Genomic DNA, 22,678 nt, shown 5'->3' with positions numbered 1-22,678 from the left:
CACCCAATCAGATCATGCTAACAGATCAGAAACGCCAGGCAGCGCTAGAATTTGTAGTTTTAATTACGTTAGTTTTCCCAGTCTAAAGGGAAATTCTTTTAGTATTGTTATTATGTTAACCTATTTATTTACTGCACAATGTTACACGAGCAGAAACGTACAAAAACAAATACTGATCTTATTTTTTATTTTTTCATTTTCGCTTTAACTTTGAAATTACATCTTCATCTGCATGCCAGTTACATCATGTCGTCCAAAATTATCTTTTTTTTACTGATGAATTCGAGTCTGATGTCAGTGACAATTTATTCCTAATTTGTGAATTTACTAAATCACTAATTTACTAAATAACAAATGTCCTATCATTCTTGTATGACAACCTTCTTGCAAGTAGGTGTATATTTAGAAATGACTTTAATTACACTGTCTGTCCATTGACGCCAAGAATAACTTGTAAATGATCTCAACGAATTGTAGGTAATATTGGACTAATTAAAGTGTCTGTTATGTTGTTAAAATAAGCTCTAATAACCCAATTTAGGCACACCTCCTCACCCATTTTCCCCACAGTGCGAATTCCAAAAAAACCAATAAAATGTGTTTTTTTTTTGAATATTTGATTTTACTTAGACCTTAGAGTCTATGTCAACTTTGTTTCCGATCTATTGGGAAACCTTGGCTAAGTACACGACCGTTGGGTTGAGCGCCAACAGCTCGTTAGCAGAGCGTTAACTTGTTTATTTGCTAGAATATCAGTACGTGATTCACCGCCCACATGAACACGCATACAATACTAAAAACAACAATACCTTAAAAATGGTTATCACGCATCCAGTAACAGCAATAATAATTATGAGCTGAAGTTTCGTAAACAATAAGTTTTAAGGGTTTTTTTACTCGTCAAAAGAACTGTTTCTACGATATTTAGTTGGTATGATTTATGCAAGTACTCTTAGAAAAAGAACTTGAACTATGTTAACCATAAAAAACTGTCAGCTGAAGTACTTTTCGTATAAATAGATAAGCTTAATTTGGACGATGACATCATTAGCTATTTCTTTATATTTTTCTCGAATAAATATATTGTTGGTCTACCTGTGTTATGATGCGACAATCCACCACCCTCCCCATCCATAAGACAAAATATCTAATTAGCATAAGTGTATCAACAACTTGGAAACGAGGATGTGATATCAGAAGTTCGGAAACGAAGATGACCTGATGTTGAATTCTTCGCGCAAAATACAACAATATTTGATCAAAATGACGAGGGATATTACTTAGGAATGAAAAGAACTTCACTATAAGTAATCGCGCCGTGAATCTCCGTTACGATAATCATGGAATCAAGGTAAGAAAACTCGAGCGGTTTGAGCTTTATTAGATAGTTATCGTATCGTGAAGGTTGTCATGACTTGTATATTTTGATTTCCAAAACAGTGAAGGAAACGAGATGAAGATGCGGAGAATTCATTCAGAAAAAGGTAGAGTTAGAAAAGGCATTTTGTCTAATTCTTATGTTTTATACCTTCTTAAGCGCGATGCATTTTTTCAAAGTAAATATTAAAATTATATCTTCAGGAGCTCCGATTTGACCTTGTTACAGTTTGGGGTCTCTCTGCTTTGGTCATAAAACCTCATTCATTTAAAGCGTAGTCTCACAAATGAGATTTCACATTACTTTATCGTTTGACCACAAATAAAACGTAGCTCTCAGAACAATCAATTTTCATTAATTTACGAAGGAAGGTTATTAAATCTGTAAAAAAATCTTTAAAAAAATTAACCATCCGAATACTCCCTGAAATTTTAGTGGTTTTGAAATGGGAATTTCAAGCCGATAAAAGGTTGTGATTTATTGATTACGGCTCAGATTTCCTTTGAGTTTTAAAATAAATATCAGCTGCCTTTAAATTTTGAACAGGAATCGGAAATGTAATAATTTATTTATTCTAGTTCATTTATCTTTGTTCAAAACTACAGTTCCAGTAAAATGGAACGAATTTAATTTAAGTGCACGAATTTTATTTCTTCGAGATTTGCATTTTAGCAGTTTTCTTTGGTTTTATTTGTACGCGTTTTGGCTGTTTTCTTCTTAAAACGAACTTACTTTACCAAAAAAAAATCTTTGCTTTTCCCCTCAAGATTTTTCATTCAAATTACACTTTTATGAACACTATAACTAATTACTATCATTTAAAGAAGACAAGAAAAACTGATGAAAGCCATTCATTTGTCGTGTAAAAAGCCATTTCAATGCTATGGTACTTATGTTTCAGTGAGCAACTATTTCATTGCTATGATATGAACTATCATATGAATATGTCAACAGCATTACGCCTTATATCAAATTTATTGCTATCATAATTATAACGATTATAATCATGAAGCATGTATCAATTAGGCTAACTATAGAGGCTTTGATACATCATGTAATGGCAGCCATTACAAGAGGCATGAACAATTGAATCTGCTTTTTATCTTATTTACATGATAAAGTATACAGTTTACCAGGGGGTAAAAGACTATTGTTGTGCCTCCTGCCATGGCTGCCCTCACATGATGGTGCCAAGTACATATATAGTATATTATTTTATTTCATTTTATTTTATCTGTGCATCCTCAAGGGAAGTGTTAGCATGGGTCCCATTCATGCTAGCTCTCTCTATTTTGCATAGTTATTTATACTTATTTTTTTATATCCAACATTGATAGGTGCTTTACTAGATCATATATATGGTATATTTTTATATCTTTAAGCTTTCTATTTGTTGTAGAACCTAGCCAGCAAGAAACAGCTGAAGATAACTTAAACAAAGAGTAAGTAAAGCTTTGTTTTAATGGTTCAAAATATGTTTTATATGCCATGCCAGATGTCTTAAAACTCTTCAACAAAAAAAACTTATTGGTAACTTGGAACAACCTCTGGGCTGTAGAAAGTCAGGGCACAGTTAAATCAAAGAAAAGAAATGTTTGGGAAACTGGAGAACCTGGGAAAACCCTTGAATCATGAGAGAGAAATAACAAGCTCTAATCACATGTGGTTCTGAGTACAGGAATCAAACCTGAGACCCCAGAGGTGAGAGAGAAGTGCTGACGTTAACTAATAATAATTTATAATAAATTATGTGTTTTTTAGGCGGGCTTCAATTTCAGAGGATACAGTTTCTCTTTCAAAGTCTAGAGTATTCTTTCTCAATATCTCATGGTTTGGTCTGAATGTTATGTACTTGATACTGTCTGTGGAAGGTAAGTGACCTATTCTAGAATGTTATCATAACATTGTATTCTGTATGAATTACTGCTCTAACAAATTGTCTAATGAAAAAAATGGATGGGTGAATAACTGGGATGAGATTGATTGGTAGATGGCTGGGGTTGTAAATGAATGAGTGAATGGAAATGAATTACTGGGATAAAATTGATTGCTGCTGGTTGGGTTGGTAAATTAATAAGTAAATGAAAAAGTTATGAGGACATAATGGGTGGATAGATAGATGGATTATTTTCTGGGTGGATGAAGAGGAAATAGTATAAATGGGAGTAGATTAATGAATGAATGGAGGGCTGAGTGAATCTTTGAATGTCAAGATGTATCATTATAAAGCAAATTAAGCAACCTGCCTTATTTTGCTATTATTGCTAGTTGTGCCATCACAAGTTCATGCTCTTGTTGGGTCTGAGAGCAAAGGGCAAGTCTTGGGAGCCATGGTTGCCGCTGGGGCTGTGGTGACATTTTTCATTAGTCCATTAATTGGAATGAAAAGGTTGGTACTAATAATCGTTTCAATGTATATTTTTAGTTACTAAGTAGTCAATAGTTTGATTTGGTAATTTCAATTTTTTCAGTGATCGCCTCATTTCTCCATATGGTAAGAGAAGACCACTAATGGTAGCAGGCACGATACTCTTATGGTAAGCAAGATTTATTTTATTTTACCTAGCCAGCAGTCCTGAATGAAAATCTTTTCTTCCTACCCCAGGGCTCAAAATAGCAGCCTGCCAATGGCCAAATTTCAGGCCAATTTTCAACTTTTCAAATTTTAAAGTGCTACTACGACGAAAATCGCTCAAACTTGGATTCAGCTGAAACTTCCTAAAAATACTCTTTAAAGGTCCAATAATCACTGTATGAAGTGTTTTCTCGATATTCAGTACGAAAGTATGATATTTTTACGATTATTTTTTGGAGTCTGTGACGTCATACACTCAACATCAAACATTGCTACATATATTTCTTTGTATATAAATCTTTAATTTATTTTATTCCTATGAAGCCCAAAGGGTGGCTAGTGTGCTTATTTCACATTACTTGTGACTATAATTTATATTTTGGGGGTGTTTGGGTATTTCTTTCTCCCTTTACTACTGATATTTTGATCATAAACTACAAAGAAATGTATGGAGCGATGTTTGATGTTGAGTGTATGACGTCACAGACTCCAAAAAATAATCGTAAAAATATCATACTTTCGTCCTGAATATCGAGAAAACACTTCACATAGTGATTATTGGACCTTTAAAGAGTATTCTTAGGAAGTTTCAGCTGAATCCAAGCTTGAGCGATTTTCGTCGTAGTAGCACTTTAAGTTTTGCAGGTGAAAATAATGATACAAAATTTACTGGAATGACCACCTTTTAGCATGCTCCTTTACTATGGCAGGATGCAATTTTTTCTATTTCGAGCCCTGCTACCTACTAATGACATAAGATACAAACACCAAGTATTGGTTGGGTTGTGTCATAAAACATTCTGTTTTAATTTTGAGAGGTTGGAATTTGCATTAAATTTAGGTGTCTAAAGGCTAGAATAAATATTCAAATAGCTGTTTATAGTTTAGCTGATATATTCATGACATATTCATATTCCATCTCATTTGATGTGTTTTTTTTTTTTTTTTTGATGCACACATTTAGTATTGGCTTGTTTGGAATGGCATTCAGTGCTCCTGACATACGGAGGTATGGTACAGCTCTATATTAAAATTAGTCCCTTGCATCAATTACTTTACTACAAAAAACTATGACATACTACACTGACATAATGATAATAAATTATAATATATTCTGCAAACCTGCATATTTGACAAGAGAACTTTTTAACAAATATTTTTTTTTTACATTTTTCTCCCCACAGTGAACACTCCAATGCAACAGTAAGTGCAACAGTCCTCTTAACTTAGCTTGGGTTTAATGTTTTCCCAATTCAGACCACAAATGAAAAACATTATTCTTACCTAAAGAGGTTTATTTAATCGTTATTTTTGAAGTGCACTAACTATACAGTCATACATACATGGTAATTCTTACTATTGAATAGTTATTAATGGGTTTTATTATTAGTGTTCCCTAGACCTTCGTCTTAAGAGGTGTCTACCATACTACAACATCTCTGAGCTAACTCAACAAAGCCATCTAACCAATCAATCTGATGATATGGAAACAAGTTTTCTATTAACACTTCTGATGCAAAAGGGAGATTCTAGAGGCAACATTGGTGAGATATATTAATAATCAGTTGTATGATTCTAAATTTGGATAATATGTGTTAGGATAATTTCAAATAAATGTTTTCTCTATCCAATCTTGGTTTGAAAAGATTATTAATATAGTATGAATGAACAGTCATCATCATCATCATGATCTCCCATTATGCCTGGGTAACATATAGCCCAAGGCTAGGGTCTGATATCATATTAAAGTAACTTTGCAAATTTAGTGAAGAACTGGCAAAATTATGACTAAGTATTGTACGAGATGAACAGTAATTTTATGTGCTAACTGTCAAACTCTATCTTTTACTCCATGATCAAATTTGATTTTGGAAGCACTTAATTTTAAAGACACTGCAGATCTTAGCTAGAGCCCAGAGATTAATCCTTCCTCCAGTTTTATGTTGTCATAAGAACAAACAAGCTGTACCAACTTAGCACCAACCGCCCCCACAAACTTAAAATCATATTCTATATCCTAGGTTTATACATTGCATTTTACTTGTGTGTGATGGCTTGCTATGCTATGATGAGTGTACCCTACAATGGACTAATTGCAGACCAGACTCCTCCTTCACAAAGAGGTACACAGTTTTGTAATGTTAATGATAATGTTAGTGTTATTATAACAAATGAAATAGCTTTTCCATGCTCTGTTCAGTAATAAAACATGCAGCAGGTGACGTAAGCACAACAAAAGTGTGAAGAGCGTTTCACACTTCTTGTAATGAGTGCTTTCTAAGTGCTTTATAACTGCAGGGTGGAGCAAGGTAATAAACTATTTAAATTGTTTTATTATAAAAAGGAAAAATCTATTGCAATTTTTGATGCTGTTTTCTTACAATATTCTTTGCAAAGTTACAAAGAACCAAACACATCGTAAATAATCCTAACAATGCTCAGGTACAGCTGTAGAAATTTATGTCACTAATTAGTGAATTAATCATTCAAACCTATTAGAGTTTGTTACAATAAACAAGGTATACTACGGAAACAAACAATAATTAAAAATAACGAGGGCATAATCCTACTAAATATAAATATGTAAAAACAATATTTTAAATTCTAAAAGTTTTTAACAAATATCTTAATAAATAGGTTTTAGTTCAGGAGTAATGGGTGCAATGACCTTAGTAGGTAATGTCACTGGGGCAGCTATTGGACTATTCTTCCCGGTGAGTTATTATCAATATTGTGAAAAAAATTAAAACTATATCTGAACAGCTCTATGTAAAAATAAAGTATGTACATGCAAACAATGCTGCAAAATAAACCCTAAAATGTACAAATGGAATTCATTTGATAAAAGATGACCGCAGCCTTTCCCATTGTAAATTCTTTCTTAATTAAAATTTTGAGTGAAATTAACAGTATTTCCCTAAATATTCATTAAGGATGACTTTTAAGTTAAATATTACCATGGCAACATGAATGACTACAGTATTTCCATGGGGATAAATGCTCAGTATTGTGTCCTAGAAATAAGTGAAAAAACATCAATTCTTTTAAATAACAATTCAATTAAAGATAAATAAAGAGAATATAAATTTAGGGTGTATAGGTATTAATAGCTAAATCATAATAATTATCCTCAGCTGAAATATTTTGTTCACAACAAGAATGGCATAAACGTACTGACTAATCAATAAAATAATAGATATCTCATAAATATTGTGTATTTTTCTTCAGAGACTTGGAGTAGTTGGTACATATGCTTTGATAGCTATACTCTACTTTATATGCGTAGTATTAACAGTGTCGACATGTCCTGAGAAACCAGGGAAAGCTATAATACATCCACCAGTAGGTAAGTAAAAATTTAAAAAAATATTATTATTTATTACACATACAGCATAGCTATCGTATCATTAGTATGAAACAGTATTGATTTCTTTATCTGCAAGTTTTGATTATTTTAATAAATAATTTTTAAGTTAGTAAAATAATATTGATTATCATTTTTTTAAATAATTCAAATGTTTTTTTATTCGATTCTTAAACATTAATTAAATGTTAATTAATTAAAAACACTGTTATATTGCAGATCTAAAAGTAGTGTTTCTAGCATATTGGGAACCCCTGAAAGGTGAGGACATTTCATCTAATCTTTCCAACCTTCAAATTTTATCAAATACTTAACTACTGTAATTCTAACAGATGGAAATGGAATTAAGTATTAGGTTTTGTAAAGTGAGGAAAATTGGAGAAAATCCTTGAATTCCCATCACTATTTCAGCTCTTAAATTTTTCTAGAATCAATTTTAAGTTTAACCGGCATTTTTGATTTACAACAGAGCCGGACTTTAGATGGGTGTTCCTTACTCGCTTCCTAATGCAACAAGGAGTTGCCACTGTTACTGGGTAAGTTGTTTGCAGTGCACAAAAAAGGAGATTAAAACTATAGGTCAATTATCAATAGACATCATTTCCACACTGTCTTGCATGGAATTTTGTCTTGACAGCAGAATTGCAAGTTTTCTAATAATGGAAATGTACATGATTTATTGGGTTACGCATAGGGGCAGGGTTAGAAGGATGGTGATATTTACAAACTTAATTCAGCCGATTGATACCAAGAAAACCAAAAAATACTTTATAATGTAACTTCAAAGAGTATAATATTATGCACCTTTTCCTGTGGAGTAGGAAATGTTCGACCAAACTAACTTAAAATATAGCTATGTTAGCTTGAACAGCTTCACATTTCATGTGATTTAGAAATATTTTTTTTTGTAAAATATTTGACAGGTTTCTAGAGTTTTGGTTAGGTGATATGGTACAACTACCAAACTGTTGGTCACCTGAGAGAGGTGTAGCTATGTTACTTCTACCATTGCTATTTGCAGCTGCTATTTTGTAAGTAAAAGTATTTAATTAAAACAATTATCTAGTCCCTTTTCTTCAATCTATCTTTTCTTTTGGTGAGAGGAGCTGAATGAGGTTAGAGAGGAGAGTGATAGGATAAAGAAATCTTGAGAGAGAGTTGAAAAAGGATGGGATGTGGTTAAGGGGCTGTCATAAGAAATTACATGAGTCGGAGCTAGTATAAGAAAAGTAGAGTGATGATAAGGGTGATGAAGAGATGTAACATTGCAGACTATTAATTTTGGTGATATAAAGTATGAGAGAGGATGGTGGTGTGGTAAAGGAGCTATTGTAAGAAATTAAATGAGTCAGAGCTAGTATAAGAAAAGTAGAGTGATGATGAGGTTGATGAAGAGGTGTGGCATTGCAGACTATTTTTCTATATAAAGTATGAAAGAGGATGGTGGTGTGGTCAAGGAGCTATTGTAAGAAATAAAGTGACTCAGAGCCAGTAGAAACATAGAGTAATGATGAGTTTGATGAATTTGATTAATAGTGAAAAAAAATTTGATTGATAGTAGTCTACTGCCCATTATCCTGTCATTATCATTGTCTCAAAATGAAAACAGTGAGTGGTAATACAGTAATCTATTCTATGAAAGTGAGAGTTATTATGTCAAAATGGAGTGATTCATTCTAATTTGCAGCTCTGTTGTTGGAGGCTTTTTGTCTGACAGGCTGGGAAGACGAAAACCTTTAGTAACTGGATCATGTAAGTAAACTAATGTTCATACATAATATACATATTAACAGTATTTAACAAATTTATTTAAATTATTATTTAATAACAATATCTAATTTATAATTAATCATTGATTTTATTTTAGCTGTCTTGATGAGTATTTGTGCTGTAATCCTGGCTTTTCTTCATGGAAAATATGCCTTTTATGCTGCAGTACCAGTAGCTACGACATTTGGTATTTAAACACTACTTTATACATATCTTTTTATGAAAAAAATATTATGTTCAATGGCAAAATTTTTTTAAAATGAGAATTGTAAGCTTTCTTGATGATTTCAACCTGAAGCCCAAATGGCAGTCTACGAGTCAATAGTCTAGCTATCAATCAGTTTTAAAATAGATGGATATTAAAAAATTCTGAAATTCAGCTGAAGGTGCGCGTTAGCCACCATCATTTTGGTTTTCAAAACCAGCTCTTTTCACTACTTTTGCAGATCTAATCACTAAAGCCTGGTTCATACGAGCAACGCAAATGCAAGCGCAAACGCAAACAAAAGAAAACTACGTGTGAACTACAGTAACTCAAACTCAAACACAAATGCAAGGAATGGAAAATGTTCCATTTTCTTGTGCTTGCGTTTGTGTTTTTAACGTGTGAACCGGAGAAAATGCAAACGCAAGCACAAACACAAGACGTGGTTCACACGAGCAACGCAAATGCAAACGCAAGGAAAATATGTGTGAACTATAAACAAGCACTACTGCGCATGCGTATCTTAATTTACTTGCATTTGGTCACTTAGTCTAGTAGCTCAGCCAGTCAGAATGTGGGATTTGTGATAGGTCATTTAATTGTTGGTGTAGACAAAAAATATAAATATACTGCACCAGCACCTAATTTTTACAATGTAAAAACATAATATTTCTATACTAGGTATAGGATTTGGTGCATACTGTGCTGTAGATTTTGCTCTGGTTATGGATGTTCTACCAGATGACAAAGACAAAGCCAAGGACCTTGCTATATGGCATCAGGTAGTTATAATCATGGACTAAAGTCAACATGTCAGCTAAGGATAGTTAAAGTCACTTTTACCCCCATGATATCTATCATAGTAAATGCATAGTATTGAAGAAATAGAAAACGCGGGCATGTGCTGTGTGCTGTCATAAAGCATGCGGGGGTTGGCAGAACAAGAGAGAAGTGTTAGGAGTGCTTCTGGACACTTCTTGAGTGTTCTGCCAATCCCCAAGTGCTTTATGACTGCACACAGCACAGCAAGCAATTTTTTTTATTTCCTTTATAAAATACAAATTACAATAATAGATAGGAATGATGCAACGAAAAGTGTGTGTGTGTGCAATGTGCTCTTATGAAGCACGCGCTCCAAACCAATCAGAACGCAATATTCATAACAGTTATTTTATAATACATAATTATGCACTAATTATTGAGGCCTTAAGTGCCACCTGGCATGAAGCCAATAGGTGAAGGAAGGTGATGATGATGATGACTACGGCAACAACAATGATGAAGATGATGATGACATGAGGTTGATAGTAATGATTGTGAAATAAATATTAACAACGATAATAAACAATAATAGAAATATTGATCAAATGATAAAATTCTGTTTCAGGCTCTTGTTCTGCCACAAGCAATTGCTACACCAATAGGAGGGATAATCATAGATGTGTTTGAGAGATGGAGATGTGACATTGGCCTTGGATATATCATTCTATTTCTTGTCACCTCAGTTTACTTTGCTCTGAGTGGAGTTTTTGTTTTGAAAATCAAAAAAGCCAAGTAGATCTAGTTACACTTCATTTTGCAAATTATCTAGGAACATAATCATTCACAAATAAAGGTCCAAACCTTTGAAAATAAGCCCTAGAATTGCATGCTCAATGTACCTTTGGTGTAAAAAAAATTTGCTGGGGCAATTTTCATATGGCATTTTGTGTCTCAAAATACAATATAGTGGGACCTAGTATAGTGTTGCAATTGTCTGTGGAATAAAGGATATTTTAGTGTTCTTACACAAGTAAAAAAAATAAATCTGGCACTCTCAATGGTCACAATTTATGTCTTGTGCTGTTATATTAACCTACAGGTGATGGTCATTTTTTGATGTGTGCCATTTGAAGAGATAAATAAAATTTGAAAAAAACAACAAAACAAAACTCTTTCTCCATTATTTATTAAATTCACTTGTGTTAAAAATGCTAAAACAATTAGTCAACTTAGGCACAAAATTAAATATACTCTAGAGATGAATGGATGAATAAGTGTTATGAAAGTTGCTGGCAACAAAAAGAAAATTGGTTAAATTTTGAACAAAATGGGTAGCTATTAGGCAAGTCATAAAACAGTAAAATATATATATTATTAAATATATAGGGGTTGAACACTGTTCATTTGACACTTTTATCATGGTCACTTAATTTATTATTTATAAAATGTAATTCATTGTTACTTTACACAGACAGGTAACTTAATACTCTCTTTTTGGTTAGTAATGTATTATAATTATGAAAACAGTTATATTCAATAACTATTAATAATAATTATTAATGATAAGTTATTTACATCTCAAAGTTTAATTTCAATGCTTTATTTTCTTGAATATTTTAACTTTGAGGGCAAGAGAAATTTTGTTATGGTTACATGTTTTAATATATTCCAGATTGTAAAATCTAGCATGTTTTAGAATCACTCAATAAATGAAAGAAAACTGTGTTTATGAGTATGAGTATGTGACCGTTAAACAAAGAAATGATAACTCAAGTAATGATGAGAGGTCTGAAATGGAAGTCTATTATGAATTCAATGCATACCCTTATAAACAATACAATAATATTGGTAATATAATTGGTTTTTTTTTTTAATTACCTACCCATTTATCTTTAGTTTGTACAAAATTAACTACTTCTCTTCGCTTTCCTTTGCAAATCCATCGTCTTCCATTTTGAGCCACTCATTGCATTACAGCTCATTCCTGTGTGATACTCTGTCCAATAAAGTAGAATGCAGCTTTTTGACCTTTTTTAAATACAAACCAAAGAAAAAACTTTAGCTTCCTTCAAAAAACTTTCACATTTTATCAATACAATTACTCTGACACAATTCCTCTGAGCTTATCAAAATATGAACTACTAACAGACCTAATTAGAATTTAGTGTGAGAAAACCCACATCAAGGGAGGGGCTAGTATTACAGAGATCATTGAAAAAGGTACATTGTTCAAATAATACTCACATATCTTCCATGTTCTTTTGCTTTTTTGATTGCATTTTTGTGAGTTTGATGGTCAACTTTTTCTCCTGCTTTTAACATCCTTTCTGTTTTTTCAACCTGCTTTTTGAAATGCTCATGTTTGCTTATTTTGTGGTCGAAATGTTTTAGCTCATCCTGAAAAAAAGTGCATAAATTATGAATTACAAAGGGAAAATCAAATTACTTGTGTATTATTCACAAAATTAGTTTGATGACCTTTGAATGATTGTGCGTCCATGCAGTTCCTTCGTATGTATTTAAAGATTAAGCTTCATTTTCTCTAAACCCTAGTTCTCACTTAAGCAACACAAACATACACAACTCCATGTTCCCACTATGAAAAGAAGCTGCACAATGGCAAATGCGAGTTCAAGAGAATGGAAGATTTTATTTCTCTTCCATTGACATTTGCTTGCATAGTCTTGTATCCCTATTGAGCAACATCTACTGTATCTGTAATAACCCTTATGTACCTGTGGCTGGGTAGCCTGTATATCCGGGTCCTGCAAGGGGACTGGGGTGGCCACGAGGGCTGTCTGGTGTGAGAGAGGTGTGAAGAGCCGCCATGTTCTAATATTGTTGATAAGTGTTTATGTAAAAAAAATAATGTTTGTGGAAATACCTCGGGCCACATACCTTAATAGACTGCAGTTCAAATTCACTAAAGTTTTTTTCAAGAGCTCTTTCCCATAGTTCAACAACTCTATAGTCTTTAAACTGTGATTTGTCCTTTTCCCCTGTAATCTTTTCTTTAAGTTCTGCATAATGTTTATTCATTTCACTGTATTTATCCTTCAGCTCATCTTTTAGTTTATCTATCTGGTTTTCATTCATTCGTTCATGTATGTTGATAGAGTTGTCAGAGATATCATGCTGTTCTTGGAGAATTTTCAACAACATGTTATACTCCTCAATTTTTCCTTGGTGATGTTTAAATTCTGTTTTGAGATCATCCATTTCTTCGTTATCAAATTTACCTAGTGTATGGAAATAAAGAGAAAATATTGTGTCAGAGAATTAAGAGTCAAAGGTGAGCTTAGAGATTTCTATATAAGCCCCTTGCCTTTACTGATCTTAATAGAACACAGGATGTAAATCTACAAGTAAAGGGAGTGGCAGACAGGGTTTGAGAGCTATTTCTATACAACCCCCTCCACTTAATCCCCTTCACCAGTGGTCATCTAGTCCTAACTGATTGTGTTAGATCATAGAAGGAATATATCTACACCTATTAGCGATTATAAAAATAAATAGCAAACAGTGGTGAAGGGCTTGCAAGGAATAAGAAGACATATAATAGATTTCTGTTGATCATGACCTATTGTGATTGCTGAGAAACCCAACCCCCCCCCCCCCCCCCCCCCCCGTCCTGACAGCTACTCTCCTTCAGGGCCCCCTACCCCTCCTCCACCTCTCTTAGGTATATGTACCTTGTTTTTCAGCAACATCCCAAAGCTGATGAAGTTTTTTATTGTTAAACATCCCTTCTTCTCGAACAGTGTTATCCTCAACTCCAGGTTCTGACAACTTTTGATGCCCTTCAACCAAATGTCCAAAAGCATATTTATCTAAAATTTGAAACAGATTTCTTCGTAGCTTTGCTTCTTGTTCACCACTAGCATCTCCACCATGTGCTTTAAGTTCTTTCCATTTGAGTTCTTTAGCATCTTGCTGGGTCAAAGCATGCTTCAAGCTTTCGAGCTTTTGTGTTGACATTTTGCTTCGTACTTTCTGCCAAATAATATTGAGTTTATGCATACGAAAAGGCTTGTCGTCTTGTCGTGCAAAGCTAACATCATTAAATATGAATAAAAATAAGATAGCTAAGACCGTCCTGATAAAATGAACCATTGTAGAAAAGGATAAAATCAATATTTTTTCTCCAAGAACGACCGAAATCTTCACTGCACGTTTCCAAAAATTTCTTTTACTAACTAGTTACCAAGCTTCTTGATGAGCAACTCGTTTCAGGTTCTCACGAAAAAAGCACCACAGGAAACCAAAAATTTAACCACGCCGCAGCGCCTATACAGCAAAAATTTTAGAAAAAAACTATATGACTGGAAGAGTTATTAATCTTCTATTTGAAAATACAAAATAATTGATTGACTGACTGACTGACTGCTTGACCGATTGATCGATCGGTCAATCAGTCAGCCCGGGAGGGGGGAGGGGGGTACTCCCCTATATTCGCTATACGGGTACGTGCCGCCAAACAGGGTATGGTTTTCAGCGATTCTACTCTGGAACAGGGTATATAAAATCGCGCTGGCTCTGGGACAGGGTATATGAAATCACGCTCTCTCCTCTCTGGAACAGGGTATCCATTTTCGCAATACCGGACCAGGGTATGATTTCCAGCGATCTTGCTCTTGTACAGGGTATGAATTTCAGCGATTTTACTCTGGAACAGAGTCAGGGTTCAGTGGGCTCAGCGGCTCATCCCTACCCTAAACGGGCAGAAGTACCCCCCCCCCCCCCCCGGTCAGTCAGTCAATGAAAAATAATTGTAAACGCCACCAACGACAAAAATGCTGATACGATGGATCACTATGAGATCTGACTGGATATAAGAAATTAAGCAATTTAAAAAAAATTGGAAATCTAGTGCACCGTAGATTAAAATGTGTTTAGTAAAACGATATTTTGGCAAGCCATTACTTGCCTTCTTCTGGTTTTATTTTTAAGTAAGTCAATATCAGTTTTTTGGTAATCATGCAATGGGGATCTTATGAAATTGGACACAACATGCCAGATTAACTAGAAAAAAAGACAAACAGACCCGACATGAAGGCAGCTGAATATAATCCCCTAAATAGTGCCTGAAGCTTTGCAGCTGTAATTATAAGTAAATGGGAAAGTGTACATGAAAGTTACAGCTGCAGACTTTTAGTTCCCAGTACGTGGTTCAAAAACTGTTCTATATGGGTGACATATTCAAGATATGAGTGGCGGATCGAATAGCGTACACTACTACAGAAATCTGCTCCTTTACGCTTTCCCAAGTAGAAGTTTTCTGATCCGCGCGGTACATAGCTTCTGCAATACCCCCGTACCAACTTGAATACACGTTGATACTAGGCGTCAGTATCACGTGTCTGAAAGGAAAAAGGATACGTTAAGCGAATTGCGTAAGGTTATATAGGACTGTAAGTACAATATAAGGTCCAAGCATAGTCTTACCTCTGGAGAGGTTTCTCAGGGATGATGGTATTTTGGTCAATGAATGCTTTTTCTAGAGCAATCAACCTTTCGTTGATTCTTGACACTGCCAGATTGCTTAAAAAATTAGATGATCAAAGATCACTCAGGGCTACAAAGGATATGATTAATATGGAGGAGAAGGCGAGTAAGGGAACTGTAAATTGAAAACCAAGGAAAATCATATTAATTATGATTTTATTCCGGTTTATTTTCGAGAGGTTAGGGCTGGTGAAACTCCTAAGACTGATATCGTCAAATGATTCGTAAAGACTTTGGACTCTTAACTTGATTTGACATTTGCAACAACCCTGATGGCGCACAACTGGCACACAAGCTTGCACGCGCATGCAAGTTCTAGAGTGCTTACCATTTACCCGGAAAAACCGGAAATACCGGTCGGAAAACAAATGGAATGTGTCATTCCGATCGGAAGAGTTCCGGAAAACTCGGTCTTCAGATTGAGGTAGTTATTGCTTTTCCTTCTCTTTAAGATTCTTTCGGTAAAGGCGTGTACAAGTTGTCGGGAATCAAAGTTTCCCGCACTTTTCTTGCTATTAGCAAAAAATCCAAACAGTTGGATTAGATTAAATGGAAAGCACCCCTAGTCTAACTGAACAGCCTATGACATAAGTTACGCGATAAGTTTTGTTTGCTTACTCATTTTTGTCCACTTCCTCGGTCACCTTTTTGAATTTCTTAGCGGCAATTGTGAAGTTAGTGATGGCTGAATGTACATACTCTACAAGTAAAACGCAAGATGTAAAAATTTGCGCAGAAAGAAAGGACATTTCCCGCGTAAGTTTACACCTGCTGTAAACCGAAAGGATGGAGTGAACATCATGGCATGCTCTTCAACTTGTATATTAAACAAGAACATGCAGGGGCGGATCCAGGTGGGTGCACTTCAGGACGTTGGTTATGTTTCTTAAAGTGGAATAGAAAAAAATAAATTGTTTAATATTTTTTCCAAGTACCGTAGTGTCATACGCGAAATTCGGTCAAGCTCCACCACACTGGACCCGCCCCCGAAGGAATAGTAAATGCTAATTTCACCAGTGATATGATACAAACCCATTGTAACACCATTTGCTGCCATTTTGAGTTTGTATTTCTTTTCAAACACTCTTGTGTAGTAAGATAACCTGCTGGCATAGTTCGTAACGTTTAGCGGCACCACGATAGAGTCGGCGAAGTTGAAAGCTAATTGCGTCCACACCCGCGTGGTCACTTGATGGTATTTGAATTGAGGGTCTATTAGAGTGGACATCATTTTAAAGTTGTCATAAATAGTATGGTACAGGGGATTACCACTTGTCTCCTAACATAAACAAAGACGATACAAGCATTAATGGATTGTATATATAACAATATAAGGTAAGAAATATGGCGTAATTTGGCAACTTACTCTGTCATAAGTATACCGTATGTCGACACATGGAATGCCAAGACGTTGATAGAAAACAGCGTAGTCGCTGCCAGCGCGAATAGACTGTAGTCTGGGAAAAAATGTAGAAACCAAGCTTATGTTTGCAAGATTATGCACTGATTACCGCATAAAACACACCCATGTTTTGCATGCATAAAACTACACTCTGCTCTGTTGATTGCAATTTAATATTATAAGCAATCTATATAAGTTATTTGATAAGCTGCGGTGACACCCCTTGCTACGATTGGTTCCGTTACCGGTACGGTAATATTTTTTCCCCATAATCATAGAAATACGAGAAATTGCTTGAATGAATAGGTGCTCGGAGACAAGAAATTTATTAGAAGGGATAGACTTACATCGGTAGTTTCTTGTTGTAGTTCGGAAGTTTGCGTCTCCATTCATCAAATACGGTCTCGTTTCCGTATGGACTGGGAACCTAAGAGGAAGTTGTATTGAAATCACCCTCACGATAACAGGTACTGTTCGTGCACTGGAATATTTCAGGACCCTATATAGATCTACCCATGTCAAATACTCCATTTTCAAATACCACAGCTCAAGTTTTGGCTGACAAAAATATTAATGTTAGCTAATGTTAACCATTTGACCTACCTTCTTAGCCGCATCAAATAGAGCATAGGCCATTAAAGGCATTGACTTTGCCCTGAATGAATAGTTTCCTATAGTAAGAGATGATATTATTAGGCAATAGAAAACTAAGAGAAATAGAATGCTAAATTGAGGGAACACTAAAACATTCTCACCATCTACAGACATATCTACATTTAGATAGGCAACCACGCGGCGATATAGGAGCTTGGCATAATCCTAAAAAAAATGAAATGAAAGATAATCCGAAGCAGGAATTCGCTTTAATGATCAATATTTCAGTAAAAAAACGATAATTGGATGGAAAAGACTATATGTATTTCCATTCAATTAATAAGACGTCATCAGGCATAATTAATAATAGTATGATCAGTGTTAGCCAGTATAAAATAGCTGTTGACTTGAATTGCAAAAACTTTTTTTCAAGATAGCACACTAAATATAACCAAGATTTATTTATAATGTACGAACCTCCAACCATTCCGATGAACCCATTAATTGCGGTTCCTCTGCTCCCCAGCTGCAGAACACGATTGATCTTCGCGGTTTCCATCCTATTAACAATTCATTTCAATATGAGCAATTTTCTTTACGTAGGCTTTAAAGCAGTGTTCATCGGTACAAACAAACCTTTTTTGATCAAATTGCTCATCACCCTAGAGGTCTCCATCATGGCTGCTGTCCCACTGGATGGATCAGCAGCTCCATAGACCCATGCGTCTCTGTGGTTACCAACTAGTACAAGGTGATCTAATCGTAGCAAAAATATACGCAGTTTTAAATAGTAGGTGTTGTTAGTGGCAATAGGCGATGATAGTGCCGTTAAGAAATTTAAATTATGCAATCATGAGCAGTATTCTGGCCAGCGGTACAGCAAAGAATCAAAAAAATCAAGATACATTGTGGTCCAGCTTCATATAAGCCGCACCCTTGGCTAACAAAAGATGCTTGTACAGTAGCCCTCGGCTAGACCATAATACCGTAAGTGCATTGAGGAACCCTTTTAAAGATACAGCTCATCTGAATTTGCATAGACTTGTACTGTTATCCCAGTTCTATTATATTCTGCTGCTATCTTACCGGGTTCAACTGTTCCCCTTATGGTACCAATAACGTTATAAATATCCTTTTGTTGTAGAACCGTACTGACGTTAAGAGTCACCTCTCTGCAATCGAGAAGAAGAAAAAGAAAAAAGGATTTTTTTTTGTATAGAGCTAATTCAGCCACATGACGGCTGCAAAATCCTATTAACCGATCGACTGAACGAAAAAGTAAGTAAAAATTTTAAATGAGGTAAGAAGATCTTGCCTTGTATCATTTGGATGCATTTGAACTCCATACTTAAAGCCGAGTCCACCTTGCCAGGTTTTGAGAGTTATGCTACCATTTTCTGTGAGCATTCTACAACAAACAGCATATGATTAGTAGATTCGGTTGAAGAATTTCAAACTTGAAGAAATGGTTTTGCATGGCTTAGACTATGGTTACGAAAGGGTGCTGAAGATATAGAGTAGGGTACTGAAGATATAGAAATTACCTTAGTAATGGAGCCGCATCTTTATAGGACATTGGGTGGACTGGAATTTGGGGTAAACCCTTCTTTGCTTCATCAAGAGGAAGACGATAAATTCCATCTAAAAATGTAATACGTGGCTATGATTAAGACGTAAATGTAGATGTTTCTTGGACTTGACATGTCACCGGCACAGGTCACTGCACCGTTATCTTTTCACACTCATAATAGGACAATCTGCCAAATAAGCACCCACCGAAGAGATACCTCAAACACAACCGATTGCACTATAAATTTTATTAATATAGTTGTAATAATAATAATAATAATAATAATATTGTAGAATATTAATTGGTCTTCCATGCATTCGATAAGGACATTGGATATTACTTTATATTATGCTTACCTACAGCTGGATAGCCTGGTGTTAATGGGTCACCTCTAACGCTCGAATACTTGAGAGTGCCTCTTTGGACAGCATTGTTAGGTAGCCAATTATACTCCGGGTATACCTTGTCTATGCCTTGTTTAGCATAATTTTGAGGATCCATATAAATTATAAGGCCCTTTGCTCCAGCTTTGTGGGCTCGCCCATGCTATTTAATCAACAAGACAACAAAGAATGTGACTTTATGAAAGATGGCAGTATAGACAGCAGTTATGTCAAAACCCTGACGCACTTTGCAGCCAAATAGTTGTCAGTTATTTGTATGAATATGTTTTGCTTTGTCTTGTGGCTATTTTTGTGATATACATTTTTCTGCTTTTTTCAATAAGAGTAACACGTGTTCCTTTTTTACGGTAGTGCAGAAAGCGGAAATCGTGGAAGTTCTTTGTATAGATGGAATCAAACCCACCAAACCCCATGTCCCCAAACGCCCAATATAAACAGGTCAACAAAGGAGAAAAAAAGTAAAGTGCTTACCTTGAAGACTCTAGATGTTTTTCCAAACCGCGCGATCAAAATCTTGTCCTTACAGCTGATATTGTGTTTAGCAAGACGTGCGAAATCACTAACTCTTGCGTAATTAACAAATAGTAATTTCCCCTTTAGTAAAAATAAAACAAATTTAATTAAAGAAGTAGATTGGTTTTGCCTATGATCAGCATATGATATGAAGTAAACAAAAACCCAATCGAGTTTTCTGGTTTATGACGTTTTTGCCTCTGTGGTAACAAGCTGTTGCCCTTGGCCCCTATTATCGCATCGCCTAACACTGACAGGAAACTCCATCAACACAACCTACTGTACTACTTATTTTATACGCCAAGGGCATACCAGATATATATTTTATACATTAGATGCACACAATCTTGGAGGGTAATATCTCAAAGTCCGTCCCGTGTCTGCCATACATAGCATTTGTATTTCGTCGATCCAGGAATCACTGAGGAAATAAACTACTGAGCCGGAATCTAACTAGCCTAGCGAATTTTATCGTTCTTTATGTACCCGATAACATGTCATACTGCATCTTTTTAATAATCCTACAGGGTTTTCTTCGCTTCTTGCAACGTAGGATCAGAACAGGGGAAGCACATTTGATATCACTGATATCTGTGGTCTTTTTGCTAGAAGGAATAAGTTTTACATTGGTTCACCATTAGATCATGATAAGTTGGTAGCAGGGAACAATGTACGCTTTACTTAGAAAATTTACTATAATCATACTAAAAAGTTACCTTAACACTCCCAGCGGGAGAATAGGCACTGAATGGTGGGAATACCCTGGAGTCGTTATAAGCCGGATCGTTGTTAACATCTGGGGGTAAGGTTTTGTAGAGTTCAGTGCCATTTTCTGCATTTATGGCCACCACTCCAGCCTTTTCCGGAAAAGATAGAAGAACCTGATACTTCTTGAGCTCCACATTGTCGAACCCATATTCTAACCATTTATTCTTGATGTGCAAGGCTTGATCATATGTTTCTTTAGAACCAGGAGTGTGAGGTATACTGGTAAAATATCTATTGGATTTTAATTTGTATTAGTCATACTCATAGTGGTGAGTTTTTTTTTAAATGTTTGATACTAAGTGATAAGCTGCTAACTGGTCATGATTTCAATATAACTACTGAGGACAAAATATTTACAAGCAGATTACATGTAAGCTAAGGACCGGGTAAGGAGGATTAGGGGTTCACGCCATCGTAATTTTTAAGATTGGGGTCTGCAACTCAATCATAATAATAGGCTAAAATGGTTTATGACCAACACAATATTTCCATGAGGTTGGAGCTGAGAATAATCATGTCATATAAACAAACGGCTTTCGGATCGATGCTAGTGTCGTCTGTTTTCTCTTCTGAATTTTCAGGGCAGTTTAATAGTTAATTACAAACAGAGGTAGCTACGGGTTAAATGATGATAACACTTATCGTACTCGAGTATAACTTGCAGATTGTTTTTTTGATTTACCTCAAGGATTCTCTTAGGTTAGAGGATGACACTTGCTCTACTGCTTCTTTGTGGAGAAGCTGCTTCTCTGTTTCCGAAGTCACTTTCGATGAGGTGCTGGCAGTTTTCTCAACAAGCTCGTTTCTTCTATAAACAGCACGTCCAATAACATAGCCAACAGCAATCGAAACACCAACAAGTAGTATCACAACGATTGCGATTGCAAAAAGGTAACGTCCTTTAATATTCTTCATGTTCTCATGTTTTAACTCGATCTAAAAGTGTTATTCCGGCGGGAGTGAAAAAAGACTGACTATCCTGATGTAAAGCTACTGATAGGGAATTTGATACTTAAAATAACAATGTACAGTGACAGCTCCGACAGCTCAAAAGTCGTAAGGTCGACCTTACAATAATAACTAATAATAATAATAATAAGAGCCCCTATGGATACCAGCCACTTTCATATTTAACTAATCAAAACCACCTGAGATCTTTTAATTCAGTTAAAAATAATAATAAATAAATAAATAAGTAAAAAAAGACAAGCACTGAGGAAACATTTGATCGTCTATCAAAATAATCAACTGATTTGCTTGGTTGCGTATGAATCATATAGCCTGCATCACATCCCGATGTCAATGGCATGGGGTAAAACATGGACTGGACTCTTGGACTCTTGGACCCTGGACTCTTGGACTATTCTTTGTACCCATGTTTGAACCATTATATTTCTTATAACTATTGGTCATTATATTCATTAGTCTTTTTTTTAATCACTTGTAAGGTTTTTATTTTGCTGCCATATGGCCGCGTTCGAATCAATTTATTTGCCTGCATACCGAGCTTGCTTTTATCTCCCATGTAAAATGATACTTAACTTGATTTGACAGATTTGTAAAGTAACTCTAGCTGAAAAAACAGATATAATGGGCATAAAAACATTGCTTCGAAAATGGACTACCATTCTTCACGGTCATAAAATAATGTGTCTTTTACAACAGAATCCTCAGCACTACTGCAACCACGGATCTTCAAGTCTTCTATATGCTATCTAGATGGCTATACAGAGACCACACAGAGTATAGATAAGCGAAATTGTTATGGAACGACTTCTAAATCAAGCTTCGAATGAGCGCAAATCAAAGTAACATTTTCAAATGAAAGGCTATGACCAATAGTTATAAGAAATATAATGGTTCAAACA

General features: G+C 35.1%; 3 protein-coding genes across 4 annotated transcripts; 1 reads left to right on the top strand and 2 right to left on the bottom strand.

The window, feature by feature from the left end:
* The first annotated feature begins 953 nt into the window (after nucleotides 1–953).
* LOC116289408 (uncharacterized) lies at nucleotides 954–11,779 on the top strand. Its single transcript, XM_031696320.2, has 19 exons — nucleotides 954–1,351; nucleotides 1,441–1,484; nucleotides 2,778–2,820; nucleotides 3,140–3,249; nucleotides 3,647–3,767; nucleotides 3,850–3,915; nucleotides 4,918–4,962; nucleotides 5,138–5,156; nucleotides 5,344–5,497; nucleotides 5,975–6,076; nucleotides 6,591–6,667; nucleotides 7,182–7,299; nucleotides 7,537–7,578; nucleotides 7,787–7,853; nucleotides 8,241–8,348; nucleotides 9,005–9,069; nucleotides 9,185–9,274; nucleotides 9,974–10,074; nucleotides 10,680–11,779. The coding sequence occupies exons 1-19, from the start codon at nucleotides 1,341–1,343 to the stop codon at nucleotides 10,848–10,850; spliced, it is 1,554 nt and encodes a 517-aa protein (XP_031552180.1). The 5' UTR covers nucleotides 954–1,340; the 3' UTR covers nucleotides 10,851–11,779.
* LOC116289409 (alpha-2-macroglobulin receptor-associated protein) lies at nucleotides 5,043–14,329 on the bottom strand. Of its 2 annotated transcripts, XR_016119939.1 has the most exons (5): nucleotides 13,747–14,329; nucleotides 12,953–13,293; nucleotides 12,299–12,451; nucleotides 11,937–12,082; nucleotides 5,043–6,967 (listed from the first exon to the last, which is right to left on the bottom strand). XR_016119939.1 is itself a non-coding variant. In XM_031696321.2 (4 exons), exons 1-4 carry the CDS (start codon nucleotides 14,165–14,167, stop codon nucleotides 12,026–12,028), a joined length of 972 nt encoding a protein of 323 aa, XP_031552181.1. In that variant the 5' UTR covers nucleotides 14,168–14,329; the 3' UTR covers nucleotides 9,005–12,025. The 2 variants fall into 2 exon arrangements, 1 of the variants encoding a protein (XP_031552181.1); XM_031696321.2 differs by lacking the exon at nucleotides 5,043–6,967 and having other exon boundaries at nucleotides 9,005–12,082.
* Nucleotides 14,330–14,926: 597 nt separating this feature from the next.
* On the bottom strand, nucleotides 14,927–21,823 carry LOC116289455 (glutamate carboxypeptidase 2). Its single transcript, XM_031696398.2, has 17 exons — nucleotides 21,493–21,823; nucleotides 20,759–21,041; nucleotides 20,001–20,123; nucleotides 19,482–19,671; nucleotides 19,100–19,196; nucleotides 18,871–18,963; nucleotides 18,642–18,727; nucleotides 18,192–18,311; nucleotides 18,033–18,115; nucleotides 17,717–17,780; nucleotides 17,565–17,632; nucleotides 17,309–17,388; nucleotides 16,926–17,016; nucleotides 16,592–16,838; nucleotides 16,178–16,259; nucleotides 15,500–15,595; nucleotides 14,927–15,414 (listed from the first exon to the last, which is right to left on the bottom strand). The coding sequence occupies exons 1-17, from the start codon at nucleotides 21,723–21,725 to the stop codon at nucleotides 15,237–15,239; spliced, it is 2,214 nt and encodes a 737-aa protein (XP_031552258.2). The 5' UTR covers nucleotides 21,726–21,823; the 3' UTR covers nucleotides 14,927–15,236.
* Nucleotides 21,824–22,678: the final 855 nt, after the last annotated feature.

The sequence above is a fragment of the Actinia tenebrosa genome, unplaced genomic scaffold (genome assembly GCF_029948245.1).
Source record: "Actinia tenebrosa isolate PJP-AT-01 unplaced genomic scaffold, QUT_ActTen_1.0 PGA_scaffold16__25_contigs__length_10494907, whole genome shotgun sequence".
Lineage (NCBI taxonomy): Eukaryota > Metazoa > Cnidaria > Anthozoa > Actiniaria > Actiniidae > Actinia > Actinia tenebrosa.
The sequence above is the reverse complement of the archived record's forward strand: the minus strand, read 5'-3'. Positions and strand labels throughout refer to the sequence as shown.